The sequence below is a fragment of the Sus scrofa genome, chromosome 4 (assembly GCF_054392235.1).
Source record: "Sus scrofa isolate SSC_HxYL_T2T_F1_AM1 chromosome 4, Sscrofa_HxYL_maternal_Yorkshire_Landrace_v2.0, whole genome shotgun sequence".
Lineage (NCBI taxonomy): Eukaryota > Metazoa > Chordata > Mammalia > Artiodactyla > Suidae > Sus > Sus scrofa.
Window position 1 is genome coordinate 98,951,174 of NC_139386.1, and position 24,412 is coordinate 98,975,585.

The following is a 24,412-nucleotide window of genomic DNA, read 5'->3' on the forward strand; positions in this document are numbered from 1 at the left end:
ATTTTTAGAAATCAGGAAAAATGACTTTCTTATGCAGAAAGGCCATTACATAGTTTCTTTAGTGAGAAATGGCTGGTAGATATCTGTTAATAGCAATGCAAAATTTTTAATATATGCTAATCCAATTTATAAGTCCATCTATGTTATAGGAAGAATATGTTAATTCTGTGTCTCGTAATAAAAATCTAAGCATTCAAAATGATCAACTTTGTCAAATTCAACTGAATATTTAGAGGGATTTCATTTTTCAGAATACCTTTGAATATCTTCATAAAAGTTGCTTCGGTTGAATAAGAGGACATGAAACAAATATAGGTAATGCATTTTTTTTGTGTAGAAAGTGTCTTTTAAGAAAAGGTAGAAGGAGTTCCCGTCATGGCGCAGTGGTTAACGAATCTGACTAGGAACCATGAGGTTGCAGGTTCGATCCCTGCCCTTGCTCAGTGGGTTAACGATCCGGCGTTGCCGTGAGCTGTGGTTTATGCTGGTGGCTACAGCTCCGATTCGACCCCTAGCCTGGGAACCTCCATATGCCGCAAGAGGGAAAGCGGCCCAAGAAAATGGCAAAAAGACCAAAAAAAAAAAAGGGTAGAAAACAAAAAGGAAGCATTGCCTCTTCATATAGAAGATAGCTCTAAATCAAAAGTTCTTCATCATAGATATCAACCCTAAGGGTTTGTAAATTAACTCTAGAAAGTCTCTAAAACCTCTGATGTTGTAAGTAAAATTATGTATATGTATGCTTGTGTGAGCCATATATATTTCATCAGATTCTCCAAGTAAACTTTCTAAGCCTCTCTATCCCTTCCTGTAAAATGGGATTAGTAGAGTTACTATAAGCAGTAAATGAGATTATAGTGTTTAAATTAAAATGATTTGTACATAGTAAGCACACAACTGTGCTTTCCCCCAAAAGATTAAAAGCTTGTGCATTAGAGGAAATGATAAACCCCTCAAAGAAGAATTTTTGCTCCTGATTTTAATTATTTATGAACTTTTGAAAAATAAAAGCTATCTTAGTGGAGAAACTAAGCATTCTTTAGTTTTTAACAATATAATAAAGAGGAAAATAATCCTAAACTCTCATTAGGTTCATGCAGCAAATTTTTTGACAAAATGTAATCAACACTTAATGAATATCATCTGCCAAAAATTCTATTTTGTGGGCCCTGTGATATAATAAGGAACAAGGCACTCAAATTCATTGTTCTCATAGAACTTAATTTTGGAGGAGATGGGTAATAAACAAAAAAGTTATGCAGTAAGTGTAGTAAAAGTGGAATATATATATTTAAAAAAGAAAGTATAGGGTTCTATGTGAGTATGAAATGGAGGCCCAACTTAGCAAGGTTTCCCTGAGAAAGTGACTCTAGACTGTTACCTGAAGAATGAGCAGTAATTAGCTGAGTAAACAGAACCTCATTTATTCATTCATTCACTTATTCATGTATTTATTGAATTCCAAACCATCAAGCTTTCTTCTAGTCACTGGTATATTGTATAGAGTTAAGATATGTTATCTGTCCTTACTAACTTTCAGGTGAGTGAAGGAAGATAAACTGTAGAGTGGTAAGCACATAAGTAATGGCATAATTGAGAAAAATGCTATCAAATTAATTAATGTAATAGTATAAGGGTAAATAACTACAAGGAGAGGGTTACCTATTCAGAGTTATGAATTATAGACCAAGGTTAAAATGTTAAAATTAAAGCAGGCGAAAACCGCTAAGCTTCTCAAGCTGAGGATTGGGTGAAGAGCCATTTGAAAATACTGAAAGGGAAAGGAGCTTACATCTAGAGGGTGGCAGTAGAAGTCAGAAGGTTCATTGTGGTAGGAGAGAGAATAGAAAAGAGAGAATGGTGAGACAGTTTTGATGAAAGAAAGAAGCCAGACCGTATGTTAAAGAAGTATTGATTTTAGATTTGCAGTTTTAGATCATTCTGACCCATGTATGAACATTGAATTGTAGAGGAAAAAATTGTTATAGGGAAACCAATTGGTAAACAATTGCAGATGATAGTTAAAAAGGGTGGTGGCATGACCATAGAGATCTGTGGTGCTGTGCCCTGATATGGAGAAGACTGGAGGAAGAGCAATTTCGGGAGATCACAAGTCTGCTATGTATGAAAATTCAAGTGGAGATGCCTTTAGAAAATTCAAGTGGAGATGTTGAGCAGGCATTTAGGTATATAGTTCTGGAGCTCAGGAGACATGTTTGGACTAGGGAAAAGGGCATTTACTATGAGGTTTTAAAAAACTTTGGCAGTATTATTCACTAAAAATAAAAGGGTTTCTCGAAAAGATATGAGTTGGCAATATTCTCAAAATCTGTGAAACTTTGTAACCAGAGCACCAAGAAAAACAGTAATTCTAGAAAATACCAATAGTAGCAGTTAAAAATACATGTTAAACTGTTTAATAAATAAATACTACCACAGACATAGTACTTTTTAGGAAAAGATGAAGGTAGCTTGATAGAAGGGAATATAAAGAAGGGTTGAAGCTGCTCAGTTGGAGACACAAATGTGTATCATTGACAGGTAGATGAAGTGATCCTAGATATAGCTAGTTCTGGTTACTTGTCATTATTTGTTTCTTTTGCATGAAGATTGTGGGAACCATACTATGAGAACTTGTAGGAAAATCTGTGACCAGTGGGAGCCAAGAAGAATGTGAGATGAATGGGCATTCTGAATAGAACTGCATTGCTCGGTGGTTTACTACATTTAGTTTGTTATGTATTCTTTGTTGAGCTGCTAACTTGGTGCTTCAAGATGTTGATGTACTCTCAAAAATCATGTATGAACTCATACACCTTCCATGTTACTATGGTATTCTATTTATCAGTTGTGTGTAGAGCTATTTCACTCTATAGAAACACTAAAATAAAACAGACCATACATTTCATGAATCCTTTATTTAACTGTCTATCATCATAAGAGTGATGCTATTTCCCTAGAGAGGATATAGATTGAGGAAAAAGAGAGAGCCTTGGAAAGCTTTGAGGAACTTCAGTATTTAAAGTAGTGGTTAAAAGCTGACAGCCTTTGGAGTTCCTTTGTGGCACAGCAGATTAAGGATCTGGCTATCACTGCTGTGGCACAGGTTCAATCCCTGGCCCAAGAACTTCCACATGGCATGGGTGCAACCAAAAAATAGCAAAGACAGCTGAAGTTCCCACAGTGACGCAGGGGGTTAAGAATGTGACTGCAGGGAGTTCCCATCATGGCACAGCAGAAACGAATCCAACTAGGAACCATGAGGTTGTGGGTTCGATCCCTGGCCTCGCTCAGTAGATTAAGGATCTGGCATTGCCTTGAGCTTCGATGTAGGGTGCAGACGCAGCTCAGATCCTGTCTTGATATGGCTGTAGTGTAGGCCAGCAGCTGTAGCTCTGATTCGACCCCTAGCCTGGGAACCTCCATATGCCGAGTATATGGCCCTAAAAAGCAAAAACAAACAAAAAGAATGCACCTGCAGTAGCTCAGGTCACTGCGGAGGTGGGGGTTGGATCCCCGGCCTGGCGCAGTGGGCTAAAGGATCTAGCCTTGCTGCTGTGGAAGTCTATATGAGTCGCAGCTAAGGCTCAGATTCAGTCCATGGCATGGGCATTTCCATATGCCTCGAGTGCGGCCACTTAAGAAAAACCAATAAACAGTAGTTCCCGTTGTGGCTTAACAGTAACGAGCCCAACTAGTATCCATGAGGACGCAAGTTCAATCCCTGGCCTTGCTCAGCAGGGTGAGCATCTGGCCTTGCTGTGAGCTGTGATGTAGGTCGCAGATGCTGCTTGGATCCCGCATTGCTGCGGCTGTTGTATAGGCTGGCAGCTGTAGCTCTAATTTGACCCCTAGCCTGGGAACTTTCATGTGCCACGGGTACGGCCCTAAAAAGCCAAATAAATAAATAAAAACTTGTCACCTTTTGGTTTATATGTGATAGTTTGTGATGATTTCTATAGTTTTTTTAAAAAGTAACTGCTAGGAGTTACCATTGTGGTTCAGCAGGTTAAGGACCTGACAACGTTATCTGTGTGAGGATGCAGGTTCCATCTCTGGCCTTGCTCAGTGGGTTAAGAATCCAGCATTGCCACAAGCTGGGGCGTAGGTCAGAGACTCAGTTGCCAGCTGTGGCATAGCCTACAGTTGAAGCTGTGACTTGACCCCTGGCCCTGGAAGTTCCATATGCCACAAGTGAGGTCATAAAAAGAAAAAAGATTTTCAAAAATTTAAAAATCTGGAATTCTATGCAGAATTCTTCTTTTCTTTGAAAAGAAATCAACATCTGATAACAATCCATACTTCCTTGATGACATCACTGGTGGGTCTCAGGAGTGGCAGCTCCCCACTGAGCCTTTAGTTGGGGCATGCATTTTTCCTTTTGCCTTGGTTCTCACAGTTTCCTGTTGTGTGTTATATCTGGCCCATTTCAGCTGTTTAAAGCAGTTTATCTTGCTCCAAGGAACATTTAAGTTTGAGGTCCCTAACTTGAGCTGTGAGAAGGAGCTTGCTGCAAGTGGGGAAATTGAGGTGAAGGTGAGATGAGATAACAGGTTAGTTGTTGAATGTTATCAAATGTATCAGCTACATGGACATTAAAGTCACTCTAGAGGCCATTTATAGGAGTCGGGTGGAAAGGATAAATCTGTGTCTGATTTCAGAGTCCTCAGGGAATGAGATAGGGAATCTAACATATGCAAAAATATCTGCTTTATGAATAGCACATTGTCTTTTTTCCCTTTAAAAAAATAATGTACAGAAACATTTAAAGACCTCTGAAGTCACTGTTTTGACACCAGTTCTCTTTCACCAACTTGGTATCCTACAATTTAAATCAATTCTGATACTACCTGGACTCAAAGATGACCCTGCAAGTTAAGGGCAAAGTTCTTTGAGGACTGCCCTCATTTAAGATGCCAGCTGCAAGTGTCAGTGTTCCCAGTCCACCCACACTTCTGCCCAGTCTGCTACAAATTTAGGGCCTCTCACAACCCTAGTTTTGTAATTTGGTAGAATGGCTTACAGAATTTATTGAAACCACTGTCATTACAATTACAGTTTTCTTATAAAGGGTACAGATCAGGAACTGAAGAGGTGCATAGGGCAATAACTGAGGTGTGGGAAAGGAGACTCAGAGCTTCCATGCTCTGTTTGTGGAATCTAGGTGTTTCATCCTTCTAGCATATCATTGTGTTCACCAACAAAGAAGCTTCACCAGGCCTCTGTGTCTAGAGTTTTGATAGGGGCTTCATTATATAGGTGTGATTGATTAAATCATTGGCAGTGTGATTGAATTCAGTCCCTGGTTTACCTCTGCTGTCTGTAGACTTGGCTTAGAGTTTCAATCCTCTAATCTTGTAGTTGGTCTTTCTAGTGACTAGCTCCCCTCTTGAAAGAATCTCAGGGTTCACCTTAAGTTACCTCCTTGGCATAATAAAGACATTGCTGTCACTCAGAAAAACCAAGGCTTTTTGAAGCTCTGTGCTAGGAATCAGAGACAAAGAACAGTATTTTTTATTATATGACAAGTCTTAATTCTTTTGCTAATTGGTCTATACCCTGGAATCTCTGAGTCTTCTTCACAGTTACTCCTTTTTTTTTTGTTTTTTTTTTTTGTTTTTTTTGTCTTTCGTCTTTTTAGGGCTGCGCTCATGGCATCTGGAGGTTCCCAGGCTAGGGGTCTAATGGGAGCTATAGCTACCGATCTACGCTGGAGCCACAGCAACACCAGATCCGAGCCACATCTGCGACCTACACCACAGCCCATGGCAACACCGGACCCTTAACCCACTGGGTAATGCCAGGGATGGAACCGCAACCTCCTGGTTCCTAGTCAGATTTGTTTCTGCTGAGCCACCATGGGAACTCCCGCAGTTATTCTTTTGATAAGTATATAGAAATATGTCTTATTTTCTAAAGGGAATTTTTTTCAGATAGACATAAAAATTGTCTTACCTATTGTCTTTACCTTTACCATAAAGCCAGATGGGAAAAAAAAAAAAAAGATATTTAGTTAGGGAAAAATAATAAGAAAAAAGTATTAAATCATGGGATATCTTTTACTTTGATCACTTTGAAAGTCAGAACTTCTTTTGTTTAGTCAAACCTTTATGTATTTGATTTTTTAATCTTGACTATTAACTGTCCCTTCAGCAATTATTTTGTGTCTGTTGGTTGTCAGGTACAAGGAATACAAACATAAGGAATAAGATTTCTGCCTTCAAATAATATATAAGTCAGTAATTACATAAACATATATACAAATAATTATTGATGGCTCCTAAAATTGAGATATTTACAGTGTGTTTTGGAGAGCAAAGGAAAAAGGGACTTAACTTGAGCCAGGAACGTGTTTTGAGTTTAGTGTGCAAGCAATAGAGTGAAGATTATTTCTTATGGAGAACTAAGCTTTCTTGGGTTTTGAAGACATAATACTGTACTTAGGTAACTGTAAAGAATCTGATAGGGGACCAAGAGATGAGGCCTAAAAGATAAAAGGTAGACAGTGGACAAATCATAAAGCCTCTCTTGTTTATGTAAGATAAGGAGTTTAGAGTTAGCCCTATAAGCATTGAGAAGTTAAGGGTTTTGAAGCAAAATGATTTGCTGAGATGATATTGACAGCACTGTGATAGATGGATTAGAGAAAGAAGATAATGTGGACCATTTTGGGTATAGTTGCAACAAAATATTATGGGAAGTTTTGGACTAAAGTGGTGATAGAGAAAACAGTATTCTGAAGAAATGGATTTCAAAAAGAGGTAAAGAGGAGTTCCCATGGTGGCTCAGCAGTAACTAACATGACTAGGATCCATGAGGTCGTGGGTTTGAACCCTGGCCTTGCTCCTTGGGTTAAGGATCAAGGATTGCTGTGAACAGTAGTGTAGGGTGCAGACATGCAGCTCATATCTGGTGTTGCTGTGGTGTAGCCTGGCAGCTACAGCTCCGATTTGACCCCTAGTCTGTAAACTTCATAGGCTACAACTGGAGTCCTAAAAAAGAAAAATAAATTATAAATGAATAAATAAATAAGAGGCAAAGAAAAGACGGAAGATTTTAGAATGTCTCCAGGATACCTCTCTTGGGTAGTTGGTTAATGTTGATGTGATTAAGTGAAAGGTGGTATGCAAAAGAAGATTGGAGATGGAAAATGGATTTGGGTTTTCTCATGCTGTTCAGTGGAATATATGGACCTGTAACTCAAAAGAGAAATCACATCTAAAGATAAAAGTTTTTAGATAAATGGTTGTTTAAGCAAAGGAATTAAGAGAAGGAATGGTAATATTTAGGGTGAACACACTGGGTTTCCTGAGGGTGCTACAGAGATCATTTAGGTAAGGACTGAAATTTTACTTTGGCAAATTATCTTTTGTGATCTAAGAGCAATTTTCATGGTGGCAATTGTTAGATTTCTAGGGGTTAAAGAATGGAATGGGAAATAATGAGGAAACAGACAATTAAAATTCTTAAAACTTTAAATCTTGTAGAGTTCTGTTTTATTATTTACTCTTTCCTTATAATTTTGTATTCTGTCAAGGATATAATTTCATCTTCTCGATCTGCAATTGTTTCAGTGTCACATAGTTTTCCTTCTTAAAGTATAAAAAAGCATAACTAAACTATAGTATCCTAAATTGACCTTCTCCGTCTCCGATAATTTTTCCATATGTAACTTGGAACTAGATTTATTATACATACATTGGTATTCTATTAAAATGTCCAAAAAACTACTTACTATACCATTTATTACAAAATTGTCGGTAACCTTTGGGATATTACTGTCTTGAAACAGCCAGTGGCCAAAACAGGAACAGTTTAAAAAACAAAATTAATAATGACACTATTGGATTATATCCTAAAGACTATGGTAAATATCCTTTAGTCCATGCGGATATAAATAAATAAATAGAGGCGAGGGACAAATCATCCTTAAAGAAGAATTGTAAATAGTATATGTAAACCATACCCTTCAAGGAGGTCATTAATTTCCCTCTTCTTAAATATGGGCTGGACTTGGTGACCTAGTTCCAAAGAACAGAGTATGGAAAGGGAAAAGTAGTAACTTTACAGTAAAGAGGCCTAGCAGAAAGCATCTTAAATCGAGTGCAAGTATAAGTTCACCAATGATAAATACTGATAATAATATGTACCTTCTGATATAATGTGATTAGAAAGGAACTTCATTCCTATGGTATTCTTTCCTAAAACCTATAACCCCTGTTTAATCTTTTTTTTTTTTGTCTTTTTAGGGCCACACCAGCAGCATATGGAAGTTCCCAGGCTAGGGGGCAAATCAGAGCTGCAGCTGCCTGCCTACACCACAGCCACAGCAACGCAGAATCCAAGCTGTGTCTGCGACCTACACCTTAGCTCACAGCAGCATGGGATCCTCAACCCAGGGATCGAGCCCACATCCTCATGGGTACTAGTTGGGTTTGGTACTACTGAGCCGCAATGAGAACTCCCTCCCAGTTTAATCTTAAAGAAAATAATCAAAAAAAGGGAAGCAGGGAAGGGCACATTGTACAAAATACCTGGCCAGGATTCCTCAAGTGTATCAAGACCTGGAAAAACAAGATTGAGAAACAGTCACAGATCAGAGGAAATTAAAGAAACATGACAACAAAATTCAGTGTGATACCCTGAATTGTACCTTGGAGGAAGAAAAGGACATCAGTGAAAAAATTACCTGAATTTAAATTTTATAGTTTTGACAAATGTACTGTAGTTTTGCAAGACATTATTAACATTAGGGAAAGTTGGGTAAAGGATATGTCAGGATTTTTGCTCTGTACTGTTTTTGCAACTTTTCTGTAATTTAAAATGATTCTAAAATGATGAATTTTTTAAAAAATCAGGTTACTAATTCTTAAGCTAAACCTATCTCAAACTGCTGATTAAGGAAAAAATTAAAAGTATTCTTCACTATTTATATTGAGTAGATTTATCACAAGTGTTAGTTGGAATAAAACAGGTATGTTTGATAAATTATATTGATGTAAATTTGAGGAAAATACATGCAATCAGATCAAGGGCACAGGCAGAAATGATGGTCCTTTGTAGTCTGAAACGGGGTATTTAAACCTTTAAACTTTCCCTCCTTTTTTCCTAAGTGGGGAATCAAACTGCCTTAATCACTTGAGCAGTTTTGGACCAAACAAATCCAATCTCATAAAACTTTTTTAAAAAGTGGAGTTCCCTGGCACCTCAATATTGATGGTGGATCCAACACTGTCACTGCTGGCCTGGGAACTTAGGCATGTCACAGGCATGGCCAAAAAATAAGTTAAAAATAAATAAAAAGAAAACTCGTCTGTTTTATAAATGATCTGCATGTGGTACTTAGTTTATTTTTTAAATTATATGCTCTACTATGTTGTTATATATTAACAGACTAAAATCAGCTTGATGCAAATGAAGTTATAGTGAAATTACACACTTAAATGAAGCCAAGTTTTCTGGTTTCACCCCATTCTAATAACTAATTCTGTTTAATTATCTTTCTTAAGTAGACATGAAATAGGTAGGACTGGGAAGGAAGAATTTCTGACCTGGAACGTCATATACTCCATCTTTGCTTTTCAGCATTTTCAGCTCATGGCTATCTGCAAGTGCCAGAATCTGCAACCTGATTTCAAAAATGGGGAGAGCAGTAGCATGGAGTATTTTGCATTTACAAGTTACAAATTTTGGAATGAAAACAAATTTTTATATACATACACACATACATAAGTATACATATGTGTGTGTGTGTGTGTGTGTGTGTGTGTGTGTGTGTGTGTGTATAATATTGAGAACTGTTTTTTTCCCCAAAAGTAAATTAGGGCTAAATCTTCTTGTTTGTAAAAAGTATATTCACTATGGAAGCATAATGGTTGAAGCACAGTATACTGAGTATTATTTTCTTTTTAACTGAAGAATGTAAGCATTGATCAGAATTTTCTCATCATTTCTGACAATTTCTCTAGGATGGTGTAGAAGATACATTCATAAGTGAAGTGTGAACATGTGTAGATGAAATCAGAAAATTTATTGTGGTGGTTAGTACAGTTCTGGGAATTTCCCGTGAAATTCTATTTCAGTGAATTATCTGATTTGGGCAGTATGAGAAATAGCCTAATTGGAAGGAGAAAAACACAGACTTTTTAGCTTCAAAATCACCAATACAGGCTCTGAATCATTCTCTCTTGTAATGCATTTAATTGGTGAGTCAGATGAAATGTATTGCTTTCAGTAAATGTATTTCCCACAATTGGAAACAGCTGTTTTTATCATGGAACCAGCTTTTATCTCAGCATTCAGCTCATTCAAAAGAAGCTTTTAGAGCCCTTATGATCTGTGAATCATTGCAAAGGATTCAGAACTTTGAATATATAAACAAAAAAACTTGATCAGAGATTTCCACATAGTTGGTATTTTCACATTTTTTTACTATGGTGTCCATTTTAATTATAACCACTTTTGACTCAGTCACTGTTTAACAAACATTGCCAGTAGTCTTGACTCATAAATAATAAAAGGAGGAATTTTATAACTGATTTTGGGGGGAAGGAGCAATTAAATGTTAGAAACTAGTTTTAAATGCGTTATTTTAAAATAAATGTATATTATTTATGAACTTGTTACTGCACCTTCCAAATCTAGCATACTCAAATATGATTTGCCGTAGTTTACCCAAAGATATTTATAGCATTAGAAATATCAAACAAGTTTCGCATTCAAACTATTTCCTAGTTTCGAGGGTCTTTAATGGTAAACTCCCAATAGATGTAACCAAGACATATTGTTATTAAAGTTTTAATAGTGGATTTAGACTAAAGAAATGCATGTTTTATCCACCTAGCTTTTGGTTTCATTCACTATGTTCTTTTGCTATTTTACGTTTGGAAATTCCTTGATTTTTAGCCAGCCTAAGGGCTTCAGTGAAGTAGTTAGGTTGAACCTTTACTCCAGTGTTTGTGATTCCCCCTTTCCCCCACACTATTGTCAGTGGGAATTTTCTCTGTTTATGCTGATAATCTTTGCCCACATGACTCTATCTTCACACCCAGGCATCTGTAAATGTAGTATTTCTCTTTTTACCTTAGGCTTGTTTCTGTTCTTCTCTACACATCAGTCAAGATCTCTTGTGACAAATCAACTTCAGAACAGCTTCTTGGTTTCCACCAATTTTTGTGTATGATATAAAAAGATTTCCAGATTCTTGCCCCTTTAAAGTCGTTATATATTTTTTTGGTTTTTGTTTTCTCAACTTTCTGACATTCTTATCCATGATTTCATGGTTTCATCTTAAGATTTTGCTATAAAAGTACCATCTTCTTCCTTTTTGTCCAATTCGACACAGACATTTCTCCAAAACCTGTCTTTGTCTTTAAAAGCTCATCAGATAATGGCCAGATAAAAAAAACAGAGATTCTACAATCAAAACCACTTCCATGGAGCATGATCATGTGAGAAAAAAAGAATGTATATATGTATGTGTGACTGGATCACCTTGCTGTATAGTAGAAAATTGACAGAACACTGTAAACCAGCTATAATGGGAAAAAAAAAATCATTAAAAAAAAAACCACTTCCAGGATTCCCTCACATTTCCAAGTTTGTTTTTAGTTCTTAATTCCCAATTATTATCCCAATTAATGGTATTCTCTATTTTCCCTTTCTCTCCTTAGTAGTAGTCTGCCTTCTTTTTTACATGAAGGCTTCTGTATTTCCAACTGGAAAAAAAAAAAAGAATTTACTTGTAATCAACTTAAATTTATGTTAAAGACCAATTTTATTTAAATATTTTTGTGATTTATCTGTGACTTCTGTTTCCTTCATCTATGTCTGTAGAATTTCTAATCCATTTTTAAAGCTGTCATCTGAGTGGTGAAACACTCAGTAGGGTTTCCACCAAATAGTGAATTGAGGAATCCCCATTTATAGTCTTTGTTTACTTCTAGAGTACTCAATTATTCAGCTTTATACTGTATTGAAATAAAAAATGATGAGAACTCTCTGATATTTAGAATTATGTGTGTTCTCTGTGTATATTCTTTGAGGAGCTATCAGTTTGCCTTAAATTGGAATACCTACAGACCTCCTGTCATGTGAGGAGCATAGAGTCTTCACATATCCCTCCAGGCAGATCTAAAATGATCACTGATGACCCATGATTCCCTGAGTAATCGACCATAATTTAGAAGAACCAAAGAACCAAACAGTGGAAGCAGAAAACCGCTTTCTCCCTTGGTACAACACTGAACAGAGAACTAAACACTTTCTGGTTCTGACTCATCATTTGGGCACATCTTATTTTAATGATGTAATCCAGAGCATAATCCCAACCCAGGAGAAGCTATGGTGAAGAGAGTGAATTAGAAAGTTCACTCCAAAGAAGCTTTTGCCAGCCTTGCAGTTACCTACCAACCTTCGAAGTACCTATCTTAATAGTACTTCTTAATTAGAGGTACTTATTTTACTAGTACTTCTTTATGTTTAAGGTAATTGCTTGGTATTCTAGATTAGTTCTAATTCCTGGTTGGGTTTAAGTCCTGTCTTTTTTAAATTTTATTGTAATATAGAATTGTTGCCTATACATGTCAGTGACATTGTTAAGTAGGGTCTAAAAATTCTACAATAGGAGTTCACACTGTGGTTCATTGGGTTAAGAATCCAACCACAGGGGCTTGGGTTGCTGCTGAGGTGTGGGTTCAATCCCTGGCCCAGCACAGTGGGTTAAAAGGATCCAGCATAGCCACAGCTGTAGCATAGGTTGCAACTGCAGCTCAGATTCATTCCCTGGCCCAGGAACTTTCATATGCTGCGAGTGTGGTCATAAATGTAAATAAGTAAATAAAAATTCTGTGATAAACCCTGGGAACCATTTTATATATAATAGTATAATGCTTATAAAAACCCATTGAATTTTGTATATTATCTCATTTTGGAACTCAGAACAATCGTGTGAGTTGAGTGCTTTATTAAACCAATATTCAAGTATGTTTACTTACCTAGGTCTTATAGCTTGATTTGTAACAGAATCAGAAATCAAACACAGGATACCTTACTCCATAGTTCACGTACTTAACATTACTACACTCTGCATTGCATTCTATTTCAGGTTTTGAAACATAAATATATTGGTCTCTTTTGAAATGGACATGCTAGTTCTCTAGGCATTATCTTGTTCTTCCCCATCCACCCAACTGCATAATGGCACTTATAAAACAGGCTATTTATGGCAGTATTAGAGAGAGTGTTTACAGATTTCATGTGATTTCTGCTATTAGGCCTGTTTTAACATGCTTTTAAACATCTTTCACAGGTTGTTAACTCTTGCATATAAGTTTATATCATCATTTTCCAGTCTTAAAATTGGTTGCTTCACATCATTAGGTAATGTTTTTTTCAGGTATCCTCATCCTCTTACTGCTCCTGTATGCAGTGTTTTTTTAAGTGAAGTAAAGGTCTAGATCTAATGATTATCAAGCCCTAGAGATCTGTATCTTAGGGTTACAACTTTATTCCCCCTTACAGAAAATTGTTAAGAACAGCTCTGCTCTGTATGATGAACAGGGAATTCAAACAGGCTTATAAAAATGAAAAATGAGAATCCTCCAGAATGAAGTTTTATTCTAGTTTCCTATTATATCCTAAGAATAGGCTGCTGGCCTCCATTACTTTCAGGAAATGAAAAATGGCTCAGAAGCTAAGTGAGCTAAGCCATCTCTCTCTCAATTGTTTCAGTTTCTCAGGAATTGCTGTACAAAGCTGCCAATAACGATCTCCGGGGATCTGACCCCTATTCCACCTCCCACTGCCTCCTCTGCAGCTCCAGATGCCACCAAAAGAAGGAGCTTTGAAGAAAGTGCCTGTACCCTCTTTTACCTGAGGTGGGTGAGGCCAGGCAGGGTGATTCTCAGGATATCCTGATGATCAAAGGTATAGTTGAAGCCTTCATCAAGACTTTCTTGAAGATGACCAAGAAATTTGGGAAACATTACCAAATAGCCTAGAAACTGAAGATGGAGCTCAAGAATGGATGGCACAAATGCCACCTGAAATGTAATGCATGATAACATACAAGACCCTAAATAAGCTCCTTGAGGGCAGAGACTATTAAACTGTATATATATCCCCCCCCAACCTCCACAATGACTAGCATAGTACCAAGCATATAAACTGTATTCAGTGAATGTTAGCTTATGACTGAGAGAGAAGACTTTATAAAAAGTGCTCTCTAACCCATTCTTTCCCTAGTACTTAATCTAAGATTGTCCATTCATCAAGAAAATAATGATAAAGAGAGTTCAATGATATCTCAAGCTTCTTGGCCACTGATGTCTTCTGTCTTGGCTGTGTGTCTGAGTAGGAAATAGCTGTCCTGTAAAGAATTTTTCAGTATTAATATTTAAATTTATGTCTTCGCTGATGCCTGGGCTTTTACTTCTTAGATATTTTATTGTGGTATTTAGCTCTTTAGTGGAAATCTTATCTTATCTGACCCACACTCTAGGGGGATTTATTGTACTGTTGGTACAGTTTGTATCTGTTTTTAAGAGTCAGCAATAACCAGTCTTGCTTCTTGATTTGATCTTACAGTAGTCTTCATTGTGTTTCTGAAATAGGATATACTGTCACATCATTTTCCCCAAAATATAATTTATTACTCTTGAATGGCAACACAGTCTTATATCTCACCTGAGCAATACTAAGAGCCTGCTAAAAGAGTACTTACAGTGATGTGATTTAAGATTCTGCATTATTAAAACAAAGCCTCATGGTTTACTATTTCTTTTTGAGAAAGGGAAATAATAGAAACTTACCTCCATTGAATTCTTCTGTCCCCAAGTTGTCCTTCAATTAGTTCCTTAAGGAGTTAACTCTTATTTAGAGGCAGATCTTACAGATCTTATCTTCAAGTATTTTATTTCTTGTACCTTTTGGTTATATGTAAGACTTTTATTGTAACTTTTTTCAGGTTTAAAGTGAACGTTTCAGAGTGCTACTAGTTTTTTGACAAATAGTTGGACATTGATTATATATTCTCAACAGCTGGCTTTTTAGAGTATAAGAAATCCAGTATCAGAACCAAGTATATTTTATTCAGGAAAATAATCTTTCCTGAATGACGTACTTTTATCTTGAGCTAAGAGTTGAGTTATGCCACTTTGATTTGGGGTTTTGTGAAAAGAATAAGACTTTTTTTTAAAGGAAATTGAGTTTCTTTATCTTCATGAACATTATGTATATAACCAAGAAATCTTAAGTGTAAGCATTAAAGGAGGTTTATTTTATTCTATGGATAAATTAATAACATTCTTTCAGAATGTGCTATAGCAGAAAAACATAGACTATAAAATGATCTCTATGGATTATATGAAATGTGTAGATTTAAGGTTCAACTCTTAATTTTCATCCCGGATTCTAATAAATGAAATTTTCAGGTTGGACCTGTTTTTCTCCTGTCAGTCATTTCTAATTGATTGCACTGTAGGTTTTGTTTGTCAGTTTGTATGGTGAATTTGAGCCAGTAATCATGTGCAGGTTTGATTAGATTATATCTGGTTATTTCTTTAATATATTTCATAGTGGTAATACGTAAAAACTAAATCATATGTTATTTTTATTCTTAAACTAAATCTAGTTTTCTGTTACTGTAACAGGAGAAATTATGTATATGAGACCTGTGAAATTCTGTCGGCAACATCTAGCATGATTTGTCTTCCTTTTAATGTCCTCATATTATCAGCTTGAAAGTCATATTATTACAGGGAATGGCAGTGGCAACAACTAAAATATCACAGTTCTAACATTATTTTTATACTTTGATTTTCCTATGATTTCTGTTTTCTTATCTCTTCAGGTTCCCAGGCAACCTCAGATAAGTCTTCCCAGCGACCATCAGAGAGCACAAACTGTAGCCCTACACGAAAGAGGTCTTCATCTGAGAGTACTTCTTCAACAGGCAAGTACTGTTGCTTTGAACAGACTTATAGTAGATTATACTATAGATTACAACTTATATATACTTTGCAGTATAATATTATAGGGAAAAAAGTGATCCTGGGATGTGAGAATTATAATGTATATTGAAACAGTACAGTAGTTTTTTTACCCGTTTTATGTCCATACTGAAGTATAGTGATTTTTTTCTTTCTTTTATTGAAGTATAATTGACATACAACGCTGTGTAAGTTTAAGGTGTACAACATAATGATTTGACTTACATATATCATGGAATGATTCCCACAATAAGTTTAGTGAACAGCCATCATCTCATATAGATATTAAATAAAAGAAAAACATTTTTTCCATGTGATAAAAACTCTTAGGATTTACTCTCTTAACTTTAATGTATAACATATAGCAGTGTTAATTTTACTAATTATGTTGTGCATTACTTCCCTAGAACTTATAACTGAAAGTTTGTAGTGGTATAGAGATTTTGATATAATCCAGAGGGATAATTCAAAATGAGTAGGTACAAGGGTAGGCAGACACAAAATAAGAGATCTTAAAAGTTGAATTGAGGTAATAAGGTTTGTAGTATAATAGGGAAGTATAGATTGGATCTATTTAATAAAGACTTAGATATATATAAAATTGTTAGTAAAGTAATATTTTCCAGTAGCATTTATAAATCATTGAGATATATAAAACAATTGAGATTGTAAGAACCTCTGTTAATATTTGTCTAGGGAGTTCCCGTCGTGGCGCAGTGGTTAACGAATCCGACTAGGAACCATGAGGTTGCGGGTTCGGTCCCTGCCCTTGCTCAGTGGGTTAACGATCTGGCGTTGCCGTGAGCTATGGTGTAGGTTGCAGACGCGGCTTGGATCTGGCGTTGCTGTGGCTCTGGCGTAGGCCGGTGGCTACAGCTCCGATTCAACCCCTAGCCTGGGAACCTCCATATGCCGCGGGAGCGGCCCAGGAGATAGCAACAAAAGACAAAAAAAAAAAAAAATTTGTCTAACCTCAGCTTTTAAAATGTGTAATGTTTTATGTTTTAAATATATGTACCTCTTCATACAGTACAACATTTTTATATATTTTATACGTAGATATAGGTTGTGCTCTCAGTTTTCTTCTTACCGATGGTGTGTGTAGTTAACAAAAAAAAAAAAAAATAGAGAATGGTATATGTCTGTCTTCTGTCTCTATTGAGGATTGGAAAATAAGAAATCATTTTAAATTTATCATTCTCAGGAGAAATGAAGAGTGGTAGATTCATTCCCAACAGTAGAGTAATATATCTAAAAGGGAGAAGAGTGAGTTCAAGAAACTAAGTAAAAGAGCCAGTGTGTTTGGAGTGAGGACAGTGACTGAATTTGAGGCTGGAAAAGTAGGTAGGGACCAGTCTATAAAGCCATTAATAACACTTAGAAGCCATTGAAAGTTTTAAGCAAGGAAGTAATATTCCTTTCTTAGCTTTTCTTTTCTTTTCTTTTTTTTTATTTTTTATTTTATTTATTTATTTTTTTTTGGCCACTCCCATGGTAAATTCCTGAACCAGGAATCAAACCTGTACCACAGCAGTGAACCAGTCCACAACAATGACAACACCAGAGCCTTAACCCTAGAAGCCACCAGGGAACTCCCATTTCTTAGCTTTCCATGTGGTTTTGATTAGATCACTTGTGATTTATGGTCAGAAAATTCAATTTCTTGAGTTCCCATTGTGGTGCAGCAGCAATGAATCTGACTAGTATCCATGAGGATGTGGGTTCTATCCCTCCCCTTGCTCAGTGGATCGGGGATCTGGCATTGCCGCGAACTGTGGTCTAGGTTGTGGATGCTGCTTGTATCCTGCGTTGCTGTGGCTGTGGCAGAGGCTGGCAACTGTACCTCCAATTTGACTCCTAGCCTGGGACCTTCCATATGCCGTGACTGCGGCTTTAAAAAGAGAAAAACAAAAGAAAGAAAATTCAATTTATTCATCAATACAAGATCTTACTGTCGAATTGTATCAATATGGTATTTATTTAACTTTTTTTCTTCTTTTTTTTCTCTTTAGGGCTGCATCTGCAGCATAAGGAAATTCCCAGGCTAGGGATTAAATCAGAGCTGTAGCCACTGGCCTACAGCACAGCCACAGCAAAGTGAGATCTGAGCTGCATCTGCAACCTATACCACAGCTCACAGCAATGCTGGATCCTTAACTCACTGAGCAAGTCCAAGGATCAAACCTGCATCTCATGGATGCTAGTCAGATTTGTTTCCACTGAGCCATGACAGGAGCTCTATGGTATTTATTTAATTTTTATTTAATTTTTATTTGATGGTTATCTTCAATATATTTGAAGCTTTTTATTAGTACCATTGTGCCAAAGGTACAGCAAAATCCAAACAGCAGTGATAGTTTTTTGTTTTTCATAATGCTTCATTTTTACACTATTCTTCGGAGACTTTTAAACTCTTTATCAATTAATGACTAACTATGATGGTGTCAACCTAGACCAGGGTTCAGCAAACCACAGTCTATGGGCCAGCTGTTCTCCAGAGCCTCTTTTTTTGTGCAGCCTTCAAACCAAGAATTGATTTTACATATTTAGAGTTTTTGTTTTTTTCTAAAGGATGGGGAAATATGCCACCGGGGTTACCAAAAAAGTTTAAAAAAAAAAAAATGAGGCAGTGAGGAGAGGTAAAGAAAAAGTATATATGAGACATCCTGTGTCCTTGGAAGCCTAGAATATTTACTATCTATCCTTTTACAGAAGAAGTTTGCCAACCCCTGTAAAAAATGAATGAGGTTTCTGTATGAACAAAATCATTAAAATGTTAACTTGAGTAAACAAAGGAAGTAATAACTAAGTCCTTAAAGTTTCTCTTCTATTAGACTGTTTTAATCATTCATATACATATTTATTGAGGGTTACCATAAGTATCGAGCACTGGGAATATAAATAAGGTTCCTGCCTTCAAAGATTTCGATCTATTAAATAATTTAATAAAGGTGTACTAAATTCTGTAATAGACCAGTATACAGAATGTTATGACACACAGAGGAACTCAAGCACTAACCACTAATTTGAGTAGAAAAGTGGGACAAGGAAATGAAGCTTAAAAGTCATAATGGACTATTTTAGATAATAATATATATGTAACAGTATATATATAGCTGCAGGTCTACACCACAGTCACAGCAACACCGGATCCTCCCTAGAAGTAATCCTGGCAGGGGAAGGGCAGCAAATTCTTATAATAATAACATAGTCTGCACATTATAGTATGGAGAACGTGCACATTTATAGTATGGAGTATGGGAAAATAAATGTGTAAAGAGAGTAGATAATGACTTCAGGTTTGCATATATATTAAATTTGAACTGTCTTTGGGCTATTGAGGTAGTATGTAAGATAACCGTTTGGAAGGTATTGGTTTATGGTTTATGACATCTATGGTAAAGATAAAGATCTATCACTCTATATATATATATATAAACTTGAATCTGGCAGTGAATGAGGTTGCCCAGGGAGAAAAGTGTAATTTGAAAAGATGACAGAGTTGGACATTTAAGATACATTAACATTTGAGAGGAAAGTAGATGAAAAGATGTCAGTGAATAACATAAAATTTTAAATAGATTTTTTTAATAGAAAAAGAGCGTATATTATAGAAGTGTCTTAATGTCAGATGTCATAAAGAGGTCAATAAAATTAGGACAGAAAGTGTGAAATTGGGGTAATGATTTTTTTTTTAAATGAGTTTTCAGGTGTAGAGTTAAAACGGTCTAGAGACTTGATATGGGGAAAGGATACTGCTAGAATTCAGGTAGCATTGGAATAAATTAGTGCTCTTTATTTCCAGCAATGTGGTAGATTAAATGTGTAGAACAAACAAACTTCTTGCTACCTGAAACTAGAAATACTAAATAAAATGTGAAAAAAATTCCTTAAAATGTTGCTGTACTTTGAAATAAGTAAATGGGAAAGTAGAAACTTACAGAAAGCTTTTAATTCAATAGAAATGAGCTACACTTGACACCTGCTTGATTCCTGGTGGTATAGAACCTGGTTATTGGAACACATCCAGGTACAGGAGACAAAAGACAAAGCCTAGGACACTAGCAGTACAGAAGTTCACATCAGATTTCCCTGCATAAATCTGGAACTCCCTAATGGTCACACTTAGCAGTGTAGGAGCAGATAGAAATGAATATCACAGAAGCTGGATCCTTTTTTCAGTTTTGGCTTTGGGAAAATCAGAAAAAAAGAGTTCCCGACCACAAGCTGATACTCACTTTTTTTTTTTTTTGTTTTTGTCACTGCTGCAAATTTATATTTATATTGCCTGTGAGACACAGAAGATTATTAAAAATTTTGTAGGAGTTCCCAACATGGCGCAGCGGGATCGAATCTGACTAGGAACCATGAGGTTGTGGGTTTAGTTCCTGGCTTTGCTCAGCAGGTTAAGGATCTGGCGTTTCCGTGAGCTGTGCTATAGATCGCAGGTGTGGCTCGGATTCTATGTTGCTGTGGCTGTGGTGTAGGCTGGCAGTTGTAGCTCTGATTTGACCCCTAGCCTGGGAACCTCCATGTGCCACAGATGCGGCCCTAAAAAAACAAAAAACAAAACAAAACAAAAATGTAGATTGTTAATGCCCCCAGTTGCCTTGCAGAGCCAAATGCAAATTTAGTTTCTGTTCAAAATAAGGCTAAATTTTTTTATGAACAGTATATCCTTTATCTTGGATGACCTAGCATTTTCATTTACTCTAGCAACACAGGAATGACAGCCTTTATTTTGCAATTGAAAGGGAAATAACTCAACTAGAACTATATCCTAACCTTGTATGTGTATACATCTATCTATTGACTTGACATATATAAACAACTGTAGAAAGAGTTTTGGATGAGACATCTCATGGCCCGTCCATGAACTATTGGTCTGTTATAAAATAAATCTTTTTTTTTTTTTTTTTTTTTTTTTTTTGTCTTTTTCCTATTTCTTGGGCCGCTCCCGCGGCATATGGAGGTTCCCAGGCTAGCGGTCCAATCGGAGCTGTAGCTGCCAGCCTATGCCAGAGCCACAGCAACGCAGGATCCGAGCCGCGTCTGCAACCTACACCACAGCTCACGGCAACGCCGGATCGTTAACCCACTGAGCAAGGGCAGGGACCGAACCCTCAACCTCATGGTTCCTAGTCGGATTCGTTAACCACTGCACCACTACGGGAACTCCCTATAAAATAAATCTAAAGGGATCAAACACTATTAGAGTATATCGTTTTATGAATAGCCACAGTCATTGTTAGACATTCTAAGAGCCTGTGGTAACAAAAGTGTTAAGGTATGGATGAGTGGAGTTCCCTGATGGCTTAGCAAGTTAAAGATCCGGCATTGTCAGTGTTGTGGCTCAGGTTGCTGCCATGGCCCAAGAACTTCCACATGCCATGGGCATGGCCAGAAAAAATTTTTTAAAGAAAAAAAGACATGATTGAGTAAAATCTTCATCTTTTCTGGAGGGGTAAATGTCTTGTTGATCTTTGGGACTTGATATGAAAATGAAATAAAAATCTGTGGAAATATTTTTCTTCAAATTGACAGTAAGACTATTTCTTATATTTGCAGCTTTAAGATATTTTTGTTGTTTTCTCTTTTCTCAGGGATATTATTTAACCCAGGCATTTTATGGTTAGAAAAGAAATTCATGGTAATTTATAATTTCTAGAAGATATAAAGCTTTGCAGTAATATTTCATAGAATCACTTCATCTTTCTTTGGCTGAAGTATTGATATTGTTACACTAATTAAAGTGGCAGTCCTGTTATAACTGAGTTACCTACTGTATTTAGGGAACTATATGAGGCCCAAAGGATTTTAAGAGATGGTCTCTAATATCAAAGAACTTAAAACCTATTTATGTTGAAAGCAGCAGTAAAGTATGTTAGTGACTGTGTAGTAATATCCTATAAATACCTAATGGCTAAAGTGATATACAGTTAACTGAAAGACTTCCATAAACTTTGGATTGAGACTTAAAAGACCTCATATATAACACATAGCTAAAGATGTGCTAAATGGTAGAAGATGAAGGCATCATGACATGGTAGGATCCATGATTTTTTTTTTTTTAGTTAGAACTGGTTGAATTTAGCTTTAGCAATATTGTGTAATCTAGAGCAATTTATTTAAACTGCTCAAGCAACAAGCTTTCTCATTTATAGATCAAAGCTATTTCTTTTTACCTTCCAGAATAGTAAGGATTAGAGTAAAGTTATATAAAGCTCTTATTGTTGATCAATTCTTGAATAAATGACAATTTTTATTGTTATCACTACTACTATTGGCCTTCTTCCCATTATTTGTTTTGTTTTTGGCATGGCCCACAGCATGTGGAAGTTTCCAGGCCAAGCATCCAACTCAGGCCACAGCAGCAACCCAAGCCACTGTAGTGACAACAGATCCTTAACCCACTGCACCACAAAGGAACTTTTTGTTTTGTTTGTTTATTCTTCCCATTATTGTTATAAGGGAATGGGGATAAGAATTAGATCCTTTGGTGGGGATATGGAGTATAAAAAGAATATGGAGAAAGCATTTGGGATATTTGACGAGTAGCCTTAATACTTAAATCTTTTCTTGGATACTAGGCCCTGTTTCCAGAGACTGAAACTCCACAATGGTAGAGAACAATCCAGTAGTTGTAAGATGAAAAATTTCCAGAGCAGTCGTAGGACAAAGAGACATTTGTACTCTGATTACTAAGTCTAGGGTCCTTGGTGCAATCATGGAGACCCCATAAGGTTTATCCCTTAAGTGGGTGGGTACCAAACTATCCCTGGAGTGAAGGCTACACTAGATCCAACCTAGTAAAGATGTAAACCATTTAACAAGTAATTTAACTGGCTCTTAAACTTCATTTTAATTTTTAATTGTAATAAAATGCATGTTAGAGAAAACTTACCATTTTAACTGTTATTGGGTGTATATAGTTCAGTAGTGCTAAATATTTTAGTATTGTTGTGCAACCAATCTCTAGAACTCTTTTCATCTTGTAAAACTGAAATTTTGTATCCATTAATCAACTTCTCATTCTCTCTATTTCCAGCCTGTGGCACTCATCATTCTACATTTTGTCTCTTATAACTATTCTAAGCAACTCACATAAGTAGAGTTACATAGTATTTGTCCTCTTTCATTGGCTTACTTCACTTAGCATAACATCCTCAAGGCTCATCCAGGTGTCAGAATTTCTTTTTAAAATCTGAATAATATTACATATGTTTATAGCACATTTTCTTTATCATTCATCCATTAATGGATACTTAGGCTACTTCCACCTTTTGGCTGTTTGTGAATAATGCCACTATAAATATAATATGACTGTTCAGATATCTCTTTGAGACCCTGCTTATAATTCTCCTGTACCTAGAAGTGAAACTTCTAGATGATAATACTTATATTAATTTAAAAAATTTTTTTGGAGTAAAAAAAAGCACTGTTTTTTACTTTTTTGAGGAATTGCCATATTGTCATCCATAGCAGCTGCACCATTTTACATCCTACACACTGTGCACAAGTTTCCTGTTTCTCCAACTTAACAGTTTTAAAAGGAAGATGACAAAATCTAGGCACTTCAGAATGTCTCGTTACAATGCCCAGGATCCAATTAAAAATTAATAGACATTTCAAGAAGAGAGACAGTATGAATTAGCAGAATAAAAATCAGTCAGTGGGAGTTGCCACAGATTTAACATATATGATGGAATTAGCAGAAAAGTGCATTAAAATGTCTGTCTTTGAGAATTTAAAGGAAAACATGAACATAGTGAATAGTGAGATGGAAAATATTTTCAAAATCTAGTGTTACGCCTTTATTTATTTATTTATTTATTCTTTTTGCCTTTTCTAGGGCCGCTCCCACGGCATAAGGAGGTTCCCAGGCTAGGGGTCGAATAGGAGCTGCAGCCCCCTGCCCATGCCAGAGCCACAGCAATGCAGGATCCAAGCCACGTCTGCAACCTACACCACAGCTCACTGCAACGCCAGATCCTTAACCCACTGAGCAAGGCCAGGGATCGAACCCACAACCTCATGGTTCCTAGTCGGATTCATTAACCACTAAGCCATGACGGGAACTCCCATTTATGCCATATTTTATATTCCACTTATAAAGTGATATCATATGGAATTTGTCCTCTTTCTGACTTACTTCTCTTAGTATGAGAATCTCTAATTGGATTCATGTTCCTGCAAATGGTATTATTTCATTCTTTTTTATGGCTGAGTAGTATTCCATTGTTTACACCTGTCACATCTTATCATCTGTTGATGGACATTTAGGTTGTTTCCATGTCTTGGCTGTTGTGAATAGTGCTATGGTGAACATAGGAGTTCATAGGAGTTTTTGAATTATAGTTTGCTCAGATACGTGTTCAGGAGTCGGATTGCTGGATCATGTGGTAGTTCTATATTTAGTTTTC

At 36.3% G+C, this 24,412-nt stretch overlaps 1 protein-coding gene and 1 long non-coding RNA gene across 20 annotated transcripts in view; both read left to right on the plus strand.

The window, feature by feature from the left end:
• Positions 1–24,412, plus strand: part of ASH1L (ASH1 like histone lysine methyltransferase) — a 189,247-nt gene that overhangs the window by 57,560 nt on the left and 107,275 nt on the right. For 15 of the 19 annotated variants that reach the window (XM_085022729.1, XM_013997002.3, XM_085022730.1 and 12 more), the window contains one exon: positions 15,851–15,952. In XM_085022729.1, the coding sequence (XP_084878855.1) occupies positions 15,851–15,952 (102 nt within the window). Of the gene's footprint in view, positions 1–13,731; positions 13,927–15,850; positions 15,953–24,412 lie in introns of those variants that run through there. The other 4 variants (XR_014844073.1, XM_085022738.1, XR_014844074.1 and 1 more) reach the window with 3 other exon arrangements.
• LOC146404056 (uncharacterized) lies at positions 75–7,045 on the plus strand. The gene is made up of 2 exons (XR_014844115.1): positions 75–3,217; positions 5,665–7,045. It is a non-coding gene; the product is annotated as an uncharacterized LOC146404056 (long non-coding RNA).